The sequence below is a fragment of the Camarhynchus parvulus genome, chromosome 1A, assembly GCF_901933205.1.
Source record: "Camarhynchus parvulus chromosome 1A, STF_HiC, whole genome shotgun sequence".
NCBI classification, from domain to species: Eukaryota; Metazoa; Chordata; class Aves; order Passeriformes; family Thraupidae; genus Camarhynchus; species Camarhynchus parvulus.
In genome coordinates, this window is record NC_044586.1 from 6,659,281 (window position 1) to 6,678,595 (window position 19,315).

Consider the following 19,315-nt stretch of genomic DNA (forward strand, 5'->3'; position numbering starts at 1 on the left):
CTTGGCCTCCTTCAGGCGCCATTTTGGGAACAGGCGTTTCTGGCATTTTGGGTCTCTCTTTGCTCAAAACGGGGTTTTGAGTTATAGCAGTTTGGTATCTAGCTGTTATTTACTTTTTCCCTCTGACTGTTGGCGTCCGTTTCATAAAAAAAATGTTATTTTTTCACTTAAACCTATTAGTATTTCCTTCCTTATTGGGGGAAAGGAATTGGTTGGAACCAAGGGGGAGTTTACTCATTTCAAAGTGCCCACTTACAACAAAAGCTGAAATCACTTTAGTCCCAGGCAATGGGTGGGTGAAATGATTTCTGTTGCACATCCTGGCCAGGACAACATCCTGGCCAGAATAAAGTAATGCTTTGATTCTCTAACACTAAAAAGGTTTTTGAAGAGTTTTTGCTTTTCCCGCAGTTTTGGTGACAAAACCAAGACAATGGCTCACAGGAGGACTTGGTTTCTCATCTGCATCTTGTGCTTCTGTTTCTTTCCCTATCACTATGCTTCCTCTTGCACATTTCTCCCTCCCAAGCCATTCCTGAACTCCTTTAGCGACTTTGTTTGTGACTTTGTTTAAACAGCAGAAAGCTTTAGATTTTATCATTCCAAAAATATTAATGAGTAGATAGGAGGAAGAAGGAATTCATACCAAGCAGATTTCTTTGCTTCCACAATTGTTTACAAGCAAAGCCTTGACTTAAAGAAACCTGTCAAATCTCAGCCCACTGCGAACATGCCAAAAGCTACGGATCTGACCAGGCTGTCAAGCTTGTGACATTCTTGCTACAAACCATTCAACACAAAACATAATTAAGGATATTAGATAATTATGAGAGGGTTGCTTTTCCTTATTTGCACTTATGCAGACTTTATGCACATTGAATAGAGTTAAAAAGAAAGGTTTAAGACCAGAAACATCATTAGAAAGCAATCAGACTCCTCAAAAATGCTACCTACACCAATGCCTATAACAAGGACCTTTTCCAGGCATTCTTGCTCCTCAAACCAGCCAGTGAACAACAAAACACCCTCCCAAATTCATCTCCAGTCAGGCACACCTGAGGAAAATACAGTTTGTGGAGATCTTATTGTCAAGCCAGCAGTTTGCAAAATAAAGTCAGCCTTTTCCATACTGGCTTCATGCCACAGGCACTCACTTGTGTGAGCAGAGTAGATTTGTCATAGGTCTCAAGTAGGACAGCAAATCTTAGGCCATCGACATCTGGCTGCATATGGGCAGGAGAAGACACATTTTCTAAAGCAAGAACCATCAGAGCAGAAATGCAGATCCAAACAAGCTGGATCTTCTTCATTCAAAACCAACAAGCCTCAACAGTGGATGCGACAATGAAATGCCCAACTGCAAACACGCACTTTCACAGCATATGGAATTGCCTTTGCCTCTCTATAGATCAACACAATGATGTTGAAATGTTTCCGGTATGTACTGGCAAGTTTATGTGGAAAAGGGAAGACAACAATTCATAAGCAGTCCCACAGTAGGAGCATCTAGAAAGGAGGAACAAAAAACTTCCTCTTCATTCTAAATACTGCTCACATGCAATAACGGCATATCCCTCATCTTCTTCTTCCTAGTTTTCAAATCTGCAAATAATATTTACATATTTTTCTCAAAAACATTTGCAGAAGTTAAGTTGTGGTGAAATTAGGACTGGCCAACAGAGAAAAAAGCAATGAGAAATAACAGGCTTGAATCAGCACGGCAAAGTGGCATCTCAAGAGCCTCTAAAGAAAAAAAATTATGTGTAATCAATGTAAATCACAGAGAAAATAATCAGCATTGCTAGTTCTGTTTGTAGGCAAAGCAAAAGTTCTTTTAAAGTGGTTAAACATAATTAAAAACTCAAGAGCATTGGATTATTTAAGTAAAGCCACACAAGCAGCTGCATGAACTAAGGGAATGGAAAGCCTGGGAGAAAAAGCCATTTAAATGCAACAGGAGCCTTTTAAAAGAAGAATTTCTGCTAGCTAGCATAAGTTGTTGCAAGGTCTACATTGCAAATTGAAATTGAGTGGGGAAGTCTCAGGTTTCTTGTTCTTATCCCCTTTATCCTTGTTATTCAGTCTCTTCCACTATGGGTTAACTACACACAAAAGATAAAAGCCTGTGGAAGGAATGAGCAGTTTAAGAGACCAAAAATCTTGCAAAATAATAAAAAACCAAACTGGTCATCAGTAAATTGCCTGCCATTTAGCAGCTCTACATTAGAAGCTTACCCTGAAGGCTCCTCATATTCCAGATCTCATACAACTTCAGGTTTAGTCTCAGACTGGGGAACAGTTGGGCATCATATTCCTTCCTCCCCCTGGCACCTTCCCTCTCTCCCCTAAATCCAGCAGGCAAAGATACACACCCTGAAGCATGCAGGGGTCTTCACAATTCTTTGAGAGGCACTATAAAGGACATTTAGATCTCAAATCTAGATAACTGGCAAGAAATATCACAATACAAAGACTTGAGATGCTTCAGGAGGATGAAACTGCCAGATTACAGCCTGAGAACCACTACCCCAGTTTTGGAGCAGTTTTTCGGATTAGGTAATACTGGATACCAACCTCTGATGCAAAGCAAGAGAAGGGGAAGCTCACCTGAGATTTCTTTTTGTGAATATGAATATCTCCTCCATCAGAGCGTGTGCACACAGCACAGGTCACCACATAATCCAGCTGGAACAGGGCACCAGGCAGAGAAATGAACATTTAGACTTGGGAAAACAAAACATTCATGTGCATGAAGCAGAACACATTCTGACTCCTTTTTTTAGCTGTCTAAAAACTAAGGTATTTTGGTGTTGCCATTTTCTTTACTCTCTTTAGTGTACTGAACCACCTACAATTGTTTTATTATTTTCATAATAAAATGTTATTTTTTCCACTTAAACCTATTAGTATTTCATTCCTTACTGGGGGAAAGGAATTGGTTGGAACCAAGGGGTTTGGAACCAATTGGTTGGAACCTGTGTTTGTTCATTAACTCAGTGACACCAAAATCTCTTGTACAGCTTCTTGTTGAAATGCTCAGCTGATGGGTAAGGAAAGTCCTGCCAATATTGTTTATCACGAGCTTAATTTCAGCTGGGGGAATAAGCAGCACACACACACACACCCACACACCCACCCCCACAAACCCCTAAGCACACTTTAGGATAGAAATGGAAAAGATTTCCTCCCTTTGAACAGGAAAAAGAGACACTAATGTACAGCAGTGACATGTTAGAGAGGTCAGAAAACACAAGCACAGCCTTCCACACAACATGAAAATGCTTATAAAGAGCAAGTGCAATAGCTCTAGACAGCAGCTGTAGTAACATCTCTGAATTCTGACTGTGGCAAATGCATCCTGGCTTTATTGAGCATCAAATAAAGGCAAAAACTGCTCTCTGCAGAGAAGTTCTGCAAAGAGACTTCTGGGAGGAAGGAGAGAGAATGAAAACAATTTATTTTCAAGGATGTGTGCCTGAGCCAACAGTTTCCCATTCTGAGATCATAATGAGCAAAACCTTTAAGGGATCTCAAATGATTACAGTAATCAGCTTTCCTGAGCTATAATGTAACACACACAATAACCAACCAACCTATAAGTCAATTAAAGAAACAATTAGTTCTAGCTTCATGTTCCTACCCCCAAATATTTTATCAAAGTTATGTTGTGAAGAACAGTATAATTTATGACACTGCATTTATACTCTTCTCTCTTAGCTGCACCAGTGAACTCTAATGGAAATGCTGCTTATCTAAGTCTCATTCATTCTCAAAAAACATTAAACTGGATGAAGCCTTCCTTTCGCAAAACTTTGTTACAGAGCACAAAACTCTGCCTAGCTTCACTGCATGCAGTTAAAGATTTTTGTAGAAAGCTATTAGGACTCTTGAAAAATAATGAACATCTCAGTTTAGGTTCATTTAGATTCTGAAAGGCCAAAGTGCATAAATAGTGCAAATTAGATAAGCATCCCTGTCACCTTCTGCAGGATGAGGTTCAAGTAGACACTCTCTTCCCAGTCAATGTCAGGGTCTCCCAGGCCAGGAAGCTTCTTAGAATCTCTCCGGTAAACTTCAACTTCAACCTGCTAAGAAAATACCACATCTCTTTGAAAACTATTACTCAGAGGTACCTATTTCCAAACATCAAACTGCAATCAGAAGCTGTACATCATGTAGCTTCCTAGTTTTCTGTCGGGATCAGATTTTGCTGATGATGCAAGGCTTTGTGTGGAAGTGTATTGGGGAAATATTTTTTAAAAGGTTTGTAGACATAGTTCTTCTTTTGGTTTGTTTTTATTTCTTCCAAGGTTCCCATACATGATATTTTATTTGCAATAGAATTACACAAACTAATGACAGTTTCTGCAAAAAACTAAAGATGTGAGCAGATGAAGGAAACAATCTAATTTAGATTCATCTCCAAACAAAGGTAATATTTGCAGTTCTGTGCTTAAAAGCACAGAAACATGACAAGAACAAAATTCCAGAAATATCTTGCGAAACAACAGCCATCCTTTCTCTGAAGGAAAGAAGTGGTGAAAATACAGAAGGCAGGACTGAGCAACGGCAGGGTAAAACCCCAACTCTAAGTAACACCAGGAAAGCAAAACCAAGTGTACAGCAGACACCTTTTCAGTCTCTTCTGTCTCAGTATCCATGGAGCCTTTATTTTAAGCCAAGAAGCAGTTAATCACCTCATAACACTGAAGTTAAAACCTCTCTCTGCAGAAGTCAGCCACTAATTCTTTCTGTTGGTGAAATTCACTCACACATGAACAACTTCTCCCCAGCAACTACAATGCCAGTGCTCAACAACTCTTTCATGGAATGCCTTGCAAGTCTATCACAGATATTGACAGGAAAAAGGCTTTTTTAAACCATTTTTTCCCCTGTGCACCAATTCAGGGTAGGATTCCTTGGTGTACAACCTGTGGGTCAGGGCAGAGTGGATCTCCATGAATCACAGCTCTCCATGGACTGGAGAACATGCTGGATTTCACACAGCTGAGTCCTCCCAGGAACACAAAACTGCCCCAGCCAGGAATCCAGGAGACACTGGGCCTTTTCCAGGTCTGCTGCTAACTCACCTGGCTATGCCTTATCTTTGTGCTTGTTTACCTGGCTCTACATCAGATGTGCCTGCCTGCAAGTATGAAAATAGAAGCAACTATGTAAATACTAACTCTTTATTCCCAGTGAATTCTATATATTTGCTCATTCAAATCAGTGACCCTTCTGGAGCTGAAATCCATGATGCCACCTTTGTATCAAGTTTTCACAGGGTTCCTGAGCTACAGCTGTAAAGGAGAGGGACCTCAGCCAGGGGTACCTCCCACATGCCATGGATATTTCACCATGTTACTTCCTCAAAAACCCCAGTTCAACGACCTTTGGCTGGACAGTACCTGGGAAAATACGTTGCTTTGAGAACTCATTCCAATGATTAATCATCCTCTTGGCTCCAAGTGTGCAACTTCATTTAATTCAGCTGCTTTCCTTTTGCCAGCCTCTGGATCTTGTCATACCAATTTATGTATTTATATATATATACGAAGAAGATCTTGAATACTCAGTTTTGGCTTTTTTTGTTTCGTGCTTGGGCTTTTGGGATTTTTTCTGTCATGTGTTAATCTTTGCTAATCTTTTAAATAAAGCTGACAAAATACTTTTAGGACACCTCTGAGCCTCTCATTAGGCACCACCTCAGAACTTGTGCTCCTTTGCTCCCCATCTCCAGACATGGAGACACTGGTCACTCCTGGCTTCCCTCTCTATACATGTCAACAGCATGATGCAGTTAGGGAAAAAAAAAAAGATTATCTCAGGAGCTGCCTGGACCCTTTGGCACAGGAAAAAAGCATTTTCTCACACTAAGAAACCCCAACAAACAGCATGTCTAATATCCCAGGACTTGTGATTCCTGTGTTTTAACAAGCTGGGAAGCTCCAGACATGCAGAACCCCATTTGGTACCCAGCAGTGCTGCAGAACAGATACTGAACAGAACACAGGCTGGGCTGGCCAGTTGGCCATCAAAATCCATCTGCTCATGCATCTGTTCTCCAGTGACATCCCTGTCTCTGCTAAATGGGAAGGAAATCCAAGGAGCCTGCTATTTTCTGGAGCATGCAGAGAAGCCCTGTGGGAAGGGTGCACTCCCAAGTCCTGTCATGCAGGGAAGCTGATGTTACAGCTGGAATATTTATATCCAAGATAATATCTCAAAGGGGACAACTGTATTCAACAATGCAACAATGTCCTAAAATGAAAAAGAAAGATTCTTTCAGATGTTATATGGAGAAGCTTTCTTAGGATTATGGCTACTGAAATTTTCACTGGTGGTAACTGTAGAGCACAGAGTAAGGAATGGCTTCCAAGACAAAATTCCTATTCCCTTTTTCTGGATACTATCAATTATTCAGAAGTTGCACCTGATCCTCCTGGAACACACTCTGGAGCCCACATAAAGGCAGCATAATGCCCAGTAGCTATGGCAACTCGACACCCACCATAGCTATAAAGCTGAAACAAAGCCCACTGCAATAAAGCAACTGCAAACTGTGCAAGAAGCAAAGTTCAGCTGCAGAAAAACCGCCCATTTTGAAAAATTTGCTTCTGTGTCAACTGCTTGATTTCTGTGCCCACAACCCCTCTGTACAACCAAATGATCACAAACTTTGGGAACTTTTCCTTGTGCTAGTGTCTTGGTTTAGAGAAAAGTTTAGGAGAAGAACACTCTGGAATGAGTGTTTCCACTAACAAAAAAGGGTTGCAACAATCCCTTTCTCCCAGTGAGAGATTAACACTAGCGGATGAAAGGGGAAAAAACCAATTGGTTATTGACAAACAGAGTGCCAATATGGGATGGGAAAAAAGCTCCAATTCAATTGCATATTAATTTCAACACTGAACCCAGACCTTCACATACCTCTAATAAGCAAGTTGACCAGCCTGTAACCCAGAGATCAAATCCACTAAGTGTTCTAATAAACCAGTGGCTTCATGAAGCTTCTGGGGAGCTTCAAGCAGACACTTTTAGCTTTTCCAGGATGCAAGCTTAGCCTAGCAGTGCCCTTCTGTCCCTCAAACCCCCAGTGACTCAGACAGATATGATGCATTTCTGATACTGAATTATTCAGCACATTTCATCAGATAGGAAAACTGGGTCTGGGCTTCTTCCCTTCCCAGTGAAGTTGCCCTCTGTAGCAGAGAGCAGAGCATCTTCTTGGCTGCCACATTTCAGTGCCATTCATATTAAAATCACATCTGATTCTGGCTTTCTTGTCACCCTGTTTGACTGCTTAAGAAGGGTTCTTCAGAGACTGGGAGCAATATAAAGCAATTCATTAAAAATGCCTTTGCAGCCCACACTCCTTCCTAAGTCTGGAATTTTGTGACTGTGATACTGTGAAAGAATTTCAGCTGCACTTGCTCACACATTTAGACAATCAAAGTGGCAGAAGAAAGCACAGAGATTTCGGGCAAGGGGAACTGCAAAAGAAAGGTCTTTACACTGAAGATACTGAGCTCCTTACAAAAAAAAAAAGAAAAAAAATCAGAGTATCAATCTGATAAGGCCAGGGTTCCTTTTTCATGTTTCAAAATGAAAGCATTGTGTGGATGTTGAACTCTGCAGGAGCCAGAGCAAAACCTCTGCAAGTTCAGCACAATGGAACAACTGAGGCACAACAGCTGATTCTGTATCAACTTGGATGTGTTGGAATAATTGTTCCCTCATACTACCCATGAACAAGGAGAAATCTATTCAGCAAAAGAGATTCAATTTTGGCCACTTGTTTTCTCTTCAGCATTTGGGTGGTGGCAGGGGACTGCCATGAAGTACAGCACAGGGCTCTTCTGGAGACATTCTGTTTGCTTGCAGTGTTGAAAAAGACCTTAACACTGGAACAGAACCAGCAATGAAAGATTCTTAAAACTTGTATTTTTATTAGATGCTGAGTTCAGGTTGTTGAATCTTCCAGGCAGGCAGACATTGACAGTAACTTACAGATTCAGTTAGGAAAATCCTGTGATTTTCTGTGCAAGCCATGTGCCTGAAGTAATTTGAGTTTGGAAACTGACTGGTCACACCACAAGTCATATTTGTTGAGTCACAGGTCCAGATGCACATAACATACACACCATGGCTCTGTTCAGTTCTATCTCTGAAGCTGCAGTCTCAACACCAATAGTTTAAGCTTTTTGGAGACTTAACAGGCCTAGTGACTATCCTGTGCATTTGGTAGCAACTCTACTCCTCCACATTCATAGGATGCTGAAGAAAATAGGAACTACTCCAATATCCAGGCAAGCTCAGAACATATGCCCAGGGTATCTTACATTTATCTTTTTTATTGCTTTGCTCTATAGATATGGCACCTTTTCAGGTGACAAGGCACAGTGAAAGGCAGAATACAACTTGCTGGTCTATCACTGAAGTTTTTTCTTTCTTCCCCAGCTGTCTGTGTAACACTGTATACTTGCATCTTTTGGATTTTCAGGAGAAAGCAAAGCTGCTCTCTACAGAAAGATTAGAAAACTCAATCTTGACCTAACACCATTTTAAAATCATAATCCTAAGTCCAACCATGTTAACCTTTCAAACCTGAAATGTCCAAGACCCTTTGGAAGTGAGGATCAGGGCTTACATTTTCCAATAGGTCACATCAGCTGGCATGAGAGGCAGCAGCAAAGCTGGTTTTGAGTCTTGACTTAATAAAGGGCGACAAGTCAAAGGGATTCCACTTTACAAAACCCTGCTAAATTCCTTAACCTTGTGAAAAGCTACACTACACAGTGCCTTGGTCTGCAAAGAACCCGATACAAGACACCAAGAGAAGATGTATCTTCAAAACTTGGCAAGAAAAACATGCAAGAGTGTTACTGTGACATGCCAAGGAAAGACAGAATTAAATGTACTTCTCTGGGATCCAAGAGTTTGTGTAGTGGATATAGCTCAGAATTCAATATGGAAGTTCTGCCCTGGCATTCACATATTAGGAGCTTAATTGCTGTTTCACCCATCTATGCTCAGTTTAGAAATTGGTGGGAAGGAAAAGAGAAGCAAATGGAAAGTCACTTAGACCAGGCAGAGTGCAAAGCAGATAATTTAAAAGGCCTTTTAAAGTAAAATTTATGTTGGTAGAGAAGTTTACCATCAGCACCTACTGGACATAGCAAATGGTACAATTTATTACTTCAAGCTGTTGTGACTCATCCAAAGCCCTTCTCATTCAGTTTTAAAACTGAGCAGAACATCTCATCTCAATCCTATCAGGTTTTTTCTGCTTATCCTCTGTTACACTTCAATTTAAAACCAAATGTTATTGCCAACACTCTTCCAGCTCCAGTAAGCACAGAAAAACCCAAATCCACAAGCAGGAGCTACTTTTAATCAGACAGTTCAGGCACCAAAGCCTGGGAACCACTGGATTCATTGACCCTTGTTCCCCACTGACACACACCATCACACCAGGGCATGGAAATGACACAAACAAACACCACCATTGTCAGCATTCAGACAAACAGCATGTCCCCACTCAGCCCCTTTTGTCATTCTCATCAGTATGATGATTGCTATCCTCCAAGCTGCACAGATCTTATTTTCATTAAGAAAAACTAATGTTCTGGGCTGACATGGCATCGAGTCACCTCTGCCAGAATTCTTCAGCCAAAACCTGCAGCAGCCAGCTAAGCACAGAGCAATATGTAGTGGTGTTGGTGGAAGAACTACAATGACCTTGCTTCACTGTACACCCAGACTACAAAGTCATCCTCAATGTGGTCCATGAAGGAATCATCACCAGACCATTTGACTCAGCCTGGCATAAAGCAGGAGCCAACAGCACAGATCCAGTTCTGGTCCTAAATGTCCCCAAACAACTCTGAGCTCTTCACTTGCCTTTTCAGTCTACCCCTGGAAAGCTAAATGAGAGCACAGCTTGGTGGGTGGCAGGGAGGCTTGCACTTCTAGCCAGCTCCTACAGATATCAGTCTCCATCTCCCTCCCCTTTAACAGTACGACTTTGGCATCATTTTTCAAGGAAGAATGTCCAAAACTACAAAGTAAATTAAAAACCCATGGAGTCATAATTTGGCGTGTAGGAGTAGTTGTCTCACTGCACTGGGCAGGCTCAAAAATCAGACAAAAGAGGAGTTGGAACTACAAAGCAGTCAAGTGAAATCTAACAGGAGGACAGCTGAACAAGTGCCAATGAATCACCAACTATGAAGTTTCACAAAGCAATTGAAGTACTTGAAAGTCACAGGAAAGGTTCAATTCTCAGAAGCCATGCAAAATAGAGCCAGCCACAGGAGAGTTACAAAATGCTGTGTGTGCTATAAAAGCCCACTCCCCATCCCTGCTATCACTGCACACGATTCACTAACGCTGATTTTGTGGTAACCACCACTTATACAACCTCCTCACAAATAAAAATTATTTATGATGCTTTTAAAAAAAGCTTAAATAATGCTCTGAGAGAGCAGAAACAAGGGTTTATGTCACTGTCACCTGTCCACAAGAGCTTCAGACACTTTAGGCTAATGAATTAGTTAGATTGATCAGTGGTCTGTGAATGGATTTAAGCAATGAGGCTGTCTCTGAGATTCACTTTCCTTGTTGAGAGGACAAGAGGTTAAACAACCCATGCTTTTACCAGGCTGAATAAAGCCACAATATCATTTGATGTGAAACAGGGATGCTTTTATAGTCACTGAAACAACCATCAGGATGGAAGTTTTCCCCACAAGTCATAAAGCTCCAAATACACTAGCTGAAGACTAAACCACTGACTTGACAGAGAAAGAACCATATTTTTCCATCTTCTCCTTAGTGGTTGTCATGATGTAAGTTGGAGAGCCAGGGAGAAGAGAGAAGATAATTCTGTCCTTTTTCTCTATCTTCATCAAAAGTGTGGGAAAACCTTCTGGAATCTTTTTCTCAAGGGAGCTGACAACTGTGACTCTTTACACCAGCACATATGAACCCAGAGAACTCTTACAGCTGGTTGCAAACACTTTCACAGACACCATGCACAAATACCTGTGATTCAACAACAGTGTCAATTTTTTACACATGTCAGGAAATGAATCCCAGTCTTTTCCTCCTCCATTTATCTTCCTACATCCACCAAACTTAATTCCCAATAAAACCATCCTACCTCTTGCTTCTGTTTCCCCCAGCTAAGATGAAAACTGCCATGGAATGCTAAGAAGTTTCTCAGATCTCTCATGGGAAAATACCTGTGCAGCAGCACTAGGACACCTGACTGTGCTTGCAAGGAACAATAGTTCTTTATGAGTTCTTTACATTGTCTTAAATGTAAAGACTCTGAGAGTACAGGAGTTTCTCTGCTGTTTGTCACTGTTGTATCCCAGCACCAGGAGGCTGCTTGTGTTCTGCTACTGAGTACACCCAACAGATGTTCATTCCTAATACTCTGGTAATCTCAGCCAGTTTTCTTCTAGAAATAGCAGTGTGACCATCTCTCTTCTCCTTTTTTTCCTGTCTTCCTACAGACTTGTGCTTTGAGTTTATAAAGTATCATCACTGAGAAGCGAAACAAAAGTCAGCTTTCCAAAAAGGCAGGCAAGATTTCTGATTTTCTCAAGTCCATAACAGAGCACCTCACTTACCCTGCTGCTGATGTTACAGAATCACAGAATTGTTAGGGTTGGAAGAGACCTGTGGAGATCATCCAGTCCAGCCCCCCTGCCAAGGCAGCGTCCCCTGGCATTCACAACCTTAACCATGTATTTCCTCATGGACCGATTTTGTATAACATCTTGTGGTGAGCAGAGCTGGAAATTCCTCATCCTCGCTTTGCAATTCTTCAGATGCGTCAGGTACCCCACAACACCACCAAACCCCATGCTACCTTAGGCTTCCCAAGTTAAAACACATTGTTACTCACCTTTTTCCCCTCTGTGCTCTCCCCAGTGACATAGGACAGCTTCCGACGGACGTAGAAGAGCATGTCATCCTGCCGGGGGGCCCACTTCTCCATGAAATAGGTTGAAAACATCCAAGTCCAGAACACAATACGGTCATCTTTGAAACACCCTAGGAGGCACAGAAGAAAGGAGATATGAGAGCTGTGAATGAGGGTGTCACTTCAGCTTGTGCGTAACACGACACCAGAACTGTAGTTCAAAGTGCTTCTGTGGTGCACATGACAGTAAAAGATTTTAAAATCACAAAATTCAGGGAGCTAGAAAGAAAGTTAGGCTTAGTAGGCCCTGGGAAAATGTTAAAGGTAGGCCCTGGGAAAATGTTAGGCCTTGTATTTGCTAGACCATGTGAAACTGCACCTGTGTAGTCAGTATATGATAAATGATATAATTGTTAGATGTGGTTAGATATAATTATTGTTTAAAGAATCATGAGAAACTATGTTAGAGGTTTGAGGGGATCATGAGAAATCCATGCTTGGATGAAACCAATGTATACAATAGAACAATGTAAGTTTAATAATTAATATGTAAGTTATATAACGATAGAATATAAAACATGTTCAGTCCAAAAGCATGTCGGAGTCAGGTTTGGGTTTGTGTCCCCTGACACCCAGAGCTCTCAATAAAAGCACCTGCATATAATAATTCTGTGATTATGTGGAGTGCTAACACACAGACGTGGTGCTGTCACTTGGCCTGAGCCCAAAGACGAACCTGGGACATTGTCAAGCCCATTCCAGCAACCAATCTGCCCCTCTGCCCCACAAGCAGGGCACAAGGTCAGGGCTCAGGAGCAGATCCTGGCTTGTGGCATTCACATTCTCTGAAAAATCCCTTCACCCAGGGTTTTTTTCCAGGGAAGCTGAGAAGTCTCAAAGAAAAAGGAAAACAATAATTATCTTGTTTGCTTCTCCTCTGTTTTGCTCCTTTGGAATGTGTTTGGAGATGGTTTCATTGGTTTCTGGTGTGAGTTGTTTTCACTCATTGGCCAATCAGGGCCAAGCTGTGTTGGGACTCTGGGAAGAGTCATGAGTTTTCATTATTATCTTTTTAGCATTCTCTAAGTATCCTTTCTGTATTCTTTAGTATAGTATAGTATTCTTTAATATAATATAGTGTCATAAAGTAATAAATTAGCCTTCTGAGAACATGGAGTCAGATTCATCATTCCTGCCTTCATCAGGGCACCCCACAAATACCATTCCTGGCTCTGCCTATGCTTTGAAGAAGTGCAGGGCCAATGCCCTGAGGGAGAACACATCACAGCCACACTCAAGCACTTTCAAAGACATGTGGTGACAGCAAATGCTCCAGTTAATGACCTGAAGCCACAAGGTGCCTACAGGTTTCTTATGGGGTCTTGAGGATTACAGCCAGTGCTTCAGGAACTAACAGCTGATGCCTTCCTTAACCAATACACAGAAACAAGAATGTACCTGTGACTGTAATTCACCCTCTCTGTGAGAAAGGAACAAAATCCAACTCAAGGAAACAATGAGTTCACAAGACTTGAATCCCAATCACACAAAAAAGAGTGGCAGGAGAAGGACAAAAATGGGAAGAAGAAGATGCCACAAAGTCTCATTCAAGGAGATGAATGACATCAGCATTAGCACTGCAGTTGGCCTCTCCCCAAGAAAAGGAGGCACAGTAGAGGTGACATCTCATTTTGTGAAACTCTTCAAAGCTCTTAGCTGTAATAAAACAGCAAAGGCTGCTGCACCTTTTGTATTGTTAAAGATAAGAAGAGAATGCAGTCCTGCGCCTGGTGATAGGGGAGCTGATTACTACTCCATGGAGTGATTGCATCCCCTCCCCAAAGCCCCCAAGCTGTTTTAAACATGTGAGGAGAGAAACTGTAAAAAACTACAAATAATTATATTGCTGACAAACAACAAAAACCTGAAATAGATAGTGGGGATAATGGATGGTTATTATGTACAAGACAGCAAGACAGGGGGAGCCAACCCCTCCTCCTGAACATCTACCCTTCACAGGACATCCTCAGCACATTCTCCTACTTCACTGTGCCGTATTTGCCAGACAAATCTTTCTTCCAATCTTTAATTACTGGGGTGGGCAGGAGATTAGACTTTCAAAATTTCAGGAGATAGATGTGTGACTGAAAGAAAAAGATGAAGTGTCTCCAAACTAAATAAAAAAGCAATATTGAAACCACAATAAAAATCCACTAATGGACCATGCACAGAATATGTTAATCAACATCAAGCAGGACATATAGCTGATTTAAAAAAAAATGGAAAGGCTGAGGGAGAACAGAAAAAGGCCAAGATAGTTAGTTCCCAGTGCAGGCTAATTCCAGGCCACACTGCAATTACTTTATTTGCATGACTGCAGTGAAGTAGTTTCAATTACTTAAGGCAGCATGGAACATGATGTGCAATCCTGAATAAAATCTGCACTAAATACTTGAGCACTTAAGGACTGTCCATTTTTTTCCAGTGGACAAATGGAATCAAGTGCTGGGAGATAGATACAGGATCCTGGACATCTTCATCACAGGAATGTCTCCTTAGGGCACAGATGAACAGGAGTGTGCACAGCAAATAATTACACCTGAGAGCATGTAAGAGTGGATTCCAGTGTGTTCAGACTCATAAAACCAGTGTGGAAAAGGACAGGATTATCACTGGCCTGTATATTCACACAGGAATATCAAGAAGAGAAAAAGAACTCCTCAGGTTTAAGGATAAACCTCGCTGACACAAGGCCAAATGGCTCTAAACGAGCCACTGACACACATGCAGGCTGGAAATCCAAAGCGGATTCCTAAGCATTCAAGTCACAAAGTTGAGGAGCAGCACCCTCAGCTGGAATAGTGAAGGCAAAATTCCCTGCAGCTGAGACAAAGCTCAGCTTGGTTAAGAAAGTTCCTGTGGTACCTGTGACAGCTGAGGACACCATGACCCAGTCCCACCTCTATATTTAGCAAAGAGCAGAAAATGGCACACATTCATCATGGTTAACTAATAGCCTCAAAAAACCTCAAAATCTCATGGGGTTGGGAGTACCTGAATTCCTAACCTTAATTAGATAGGAAGGGAGGAGGAAAGAGGATTGCCCTGAGTTCCTCTGAAGTTCTAAGAAAGACAAGGGAAAAGGTAAAAAATGAATGTACATTCTGTAAGAACCATCTCTGAAAGTGCTCTAGTGTTTAGAAATACTTTGCTTTGGTTTGCTCCATAGACAAGGAAACAAAATAAGTCTAGGCAACTCCTAGATTTATAATGCAAAATCAAGTTATCTAAATCCGGCATTATAAAAAAGGGTTTATTAATCACTCCTAGATAGATTCTTACAGTCCATGCAAAACTCTGAGAAACTGTCCATGAGCTGCTGACACCATCAGGTGTGTTTTAGGCTATAAACCACAGGAATTTCCTATGCTCAAATAAGTATTCAGGGGTGGTTATAGCATATATATTTAGCACATATATTTCTGGGTGGTTATACCTGCAGGAGAACAGAACTGAGTAGAATACCAGGACATTGTGTGTGCTTTTATCCTTGCTGGGGAACACAGAACAAAAGAGATTCCACAGATTCAGCCTTAGTCTAAACAGAAAACCTGGGGACAAAAGTGCTGCAGCACTGAACCGATTTCAGCACTGCAGCACAATGCAGGGGAAAAACCCTGGAAACCCTTGGAGCCACATTGGATCACTGTCCATTTCAGCCCCACCTGCAGCTGATGAGATGTAAAACTCTTCTCCATGCTTCAGAGATGCTTGCAGATTCTGCTGTAATTAAAACCGGCCTAAGGATGCTGTGATTGTTGTGACTGCAGTGGCTAAAGGACTCGTCTTGAAGCCAAAAAGAGCCAAACCACAGCAAAAGAGCTGCTTTTTATCCAATTCTAGTAGAAGCAGCAAGGATGTGCAACAGCACACAAGAAGAAATAGCCTTTAAAAGCTACTATTAAATTGCATTAACTTGCAAAGGAAACAAAACATTTTTATTTGTAACCAGAACTTAAAAATTGAGAGGGAGAAAATCCATTACAATTTAAAGCCTGAAACTGTCAGATCCAGTATGTCCACTCAGGAACTCCTTCAACTATTACATCCCCACATTACAGTAATTTTGGTCATTTACAGCTTCTCGTGGGAAGCTTTCCAGCTTTGCCAAGAAGAAAATTGGAAACATCTATAGTTGAGAGCGTGTAGCAAGTCAGCTTCCTGAAAATGCTCCTCCCCTAGCAAATCCCACTTCTAAAGGAATAAAATGGAATTATGAGTTCAGACTATAAATCTTAATAAACCCAAAGTAGGTTATATAATTATGAGACCTTTGTCATGAACAAATCCTAACTACAACAATTACTGTAATTATACATTTACATGTATTTTACCCTCATTAGAAGCAAAATTTATGCCAACTGCTATGCAATAAATGTCTTTCTTCTTACCTATTAGGTTTTTATACTGAACATTCATTTCAGGGAACTGACTTCATATCCACATAGGAAATCATGAATTTATTTCTTTAATGCCTTCCAAATAATCATTGGATAAAAGGAAGTGTCAGGTTATTATTTTGCTTCAAAAGAATAGAATAAAAGACTTCTCATTCAGTGGATAGTAACTTTTTTCAGCATGTACCACTCAGAGCTTAGAAGAACAATAATTTCAGCTAGACAAGGTTTCTTGCTATGCTTTTATTCCTTTAGTCTGCCAGGAGATTCTCCTCACTGTGAAACATTATAAAACTCATTTCATCCAACACTGCCACAGTGATCATTCTGTAAAATAACTATCCTTAGATGTTTAGGAGTTAATTAAACACTAATGAAGATATTTACAACCCCAGTATGGTGATGAAATGAGAGTTCTAAGCAACTCACACTGTATTTAGTTTTATTTTTCTGAGTTTAGCCAAGTACTTTTGCAAGGACAATATAAGAAGTACTTCACATATATTAAAGCTACCTTTGATGTTATAAGATTGTAATTATGACTGCATAAAATCAGAATGGGTGTTCCCTCTCTAGAGATAGTTGCAGCTAACCAGATCATCAGAAATCTGAAGTTCAGGCTTCTTCCCAAGACTACATACAGGAACACCACTTAATCCCTCCAGCTTGACCTTACAAAAACAGGACTTCAGTGAAGTTGCAGAAGTTCAGCAGCAAGCAATAGTTGGAAGGCAGGTGATACAGAAGGAAAAAATTTTACTGGCAGAACTTTGGCTAAAAAGGAAGGCATCATGGTAACAGCAGCAACAGGGGCAAGGCAGATGTCACAGATACAACCCTCCTCATCACCCTTGTGAGAAACAATGCTCACTTCTAAAATGTCAAAGGTTTATTAAACCTTAAGAAAAATACAACAAAGGACTGAAAAAGGAAAAATTACAGTGCTGGGAGTCTATGTGACCAGCAGCCACGTGCTCTTCTGCAAAATGGATGTTCGGGATGCTCTGCCTTTTATACTCTCAGCCCCTCCCAGAGTTTTGTCAGTCAGCTCCTTCCCTGCCATCCATCGGTGGAGATTATTCTCTTACATCTCAATTGGAGGTCAGCTGTTGTCATGCCACACCTCTTAGTAATAAGCTGACCCTCCCCAAATGCCCCCACTACCAAGGTTATTACAAGGGGCAGGGGAAAGAGGACTATGGGAGGGCATATTACAGTAATGTGAAAAATGCGTACTTTATGATTGGTTTTTTGCAAATATTAAAATGAATATTATATGTGTTATGTGAGAAAGTTATGCTGTAGTAATTTTCTTAAGTAGTACGTTAAATATAGTTTTAGGTTAAAACAAAATGTTAAAATAGAAACTATGCTATGTAGGACACTTTTTCCTAAAGAAAGGACTCGTACTGAGATAGCAGCCACAGGACACCTAAATCTTTCAGAGAAAGAGAATTATTGCTTCCTTATCAGAAGAAACTGACTTCATCCTGCCTCACTCAGCCAGGACGATGCCGTTAGGATTAAAAGGAAGAAGCTGACACTGACCAGACAGAATCCTGTGTTTGAGTGGAATTTTTGTATCATGTATGAGATGTATGAATATGCAACAGGCTATTGTTTTTAAGGGTTAATCCTCTGTTCAGGTGTGTCCTTTTTCGGGCTTATTTTGCCCAGAAAAAGGTACCCATACCGCCCATAACTCTTTGTATCTATTGTCTCACATTGTCCTAATCCAAATTGTCCAAATTATTATTATTCTAATTATATTGCTATTTTTATAACCATTCTATTATCATTAAACTTTTTAAAATTTTAAAAACAAGTGATTGGCGTTTTTCACAAATAACATCACTATATATCTACAAAACTTCTCTTAACATACACGTAATATTCATGTCTTAACTGTGAGAGCAAACCATCACATTATTCATCTATAACACCCTAAAGTAAACTGTTGTATTGCACTAAATAGTTATTTAGACACCAAGTTCTTCTCTATTCTACCCCACCAAGTGTGGCATGCACACATCCATCCATCTAAGATGAGGAAGACTCAGTATTACCCCAGTTAGAAAAACCCTGAGATCTCTTATATGTTCATTCAGAAAACAGCTGGAGATGAGCCAAGAAATCCATGGAAAGGGTGTGGAACCTGGCTGCAGGGAGGCAAGGACTGATTTCAAGGAAATCCACAACTGCACACCAGGCTCCCCAGCTGTGCAGTTACAAATTCAGGAAGTCTCATTGTGCCTGTGCCATCTCACCAACTTTTTGGTGGGATGCAATCAAATGGTCTGGAGATAACCATACAGTCCAGGCATCTAAATAGACCTAACTCTTACTAGGTGTAACCACATATTATCCTGACTTCTAAAGCATGTTTTTAAAGAGGTTACCATAATTATCCTATTTAAAAATTTATTGCTAGAGAAGTATTTCCTGTATCTCATCCATCTGGTGGGGTCTTTTAAGCTACTTTGATTTTTCCATTTAAATCATTCTTTTACCAAACTCAACAAAATTGGTCTTGCTATCCTACACCAATCTCTGAAACCTGCAACCTGTTTCCCAACCTTTTCCTGCAGCTCCTACTGTTTTAACCACTCACCCCCCCCCAGAAATTGCCTCTTCTCCATTAATCTACCCAGAATGAAAGCCAGACCACAGCAAGATTAATGAATATAATACCAAGCAGTCCTTTTAGGTACTGGTCATTACTGCTGTGCCTAAGAGCACAGACAGCCCTGCCAGTCAAAGTTACCAACACTTAATGCATGTCTCATGTATTTAAGGACTTAGCTTGGCCCCAGTGGTATTTATAGACTTGGAATGGGGAAAGGAGGGCGCAGGATGAAGAGAATCCTCAAACACAACTACCAACTCTACAATTTGCAGGAAAATTTTAGGAAAAGGAAGGTCT

General features: G+C 40.8%; 1 protein-coding gene across 2 annotated transcripts in view; it reads right to left on the minus strand.

Moving 5' to 3' along the window:
- Positions 1-19,315, minus strand: part of KIAA0930 (KIAA0930 ortholog) — a 53,246-nt gene that overhangs the window by 17,165 nt on the left and 16,766 nt on the right. Inside the window, exons 2-4 of one of the 2 annotated variants that reach the window (XM_030959530.1) lie at positions 11,918-12,066; positions 3,981-4,085; positions 2,608-2,685 (exon numbers count right to left, since the gene is read on the minus strand). In XM_030959530.1, coding sequence (XP_030815390.1) covers positions 2,608-2,685; positions 3,981-4,085; positions 11,918-12,066 — 332 coding nt within the window. Of the gene's footprint in view, positions 1-2,607; positions 2,686-3,980; positions 4,089-11,917; positions 12,067-19,315 lie in introns of both variants that reach the window. The other variant, XM_030959529.1, reaches the window with a different exon arrangement.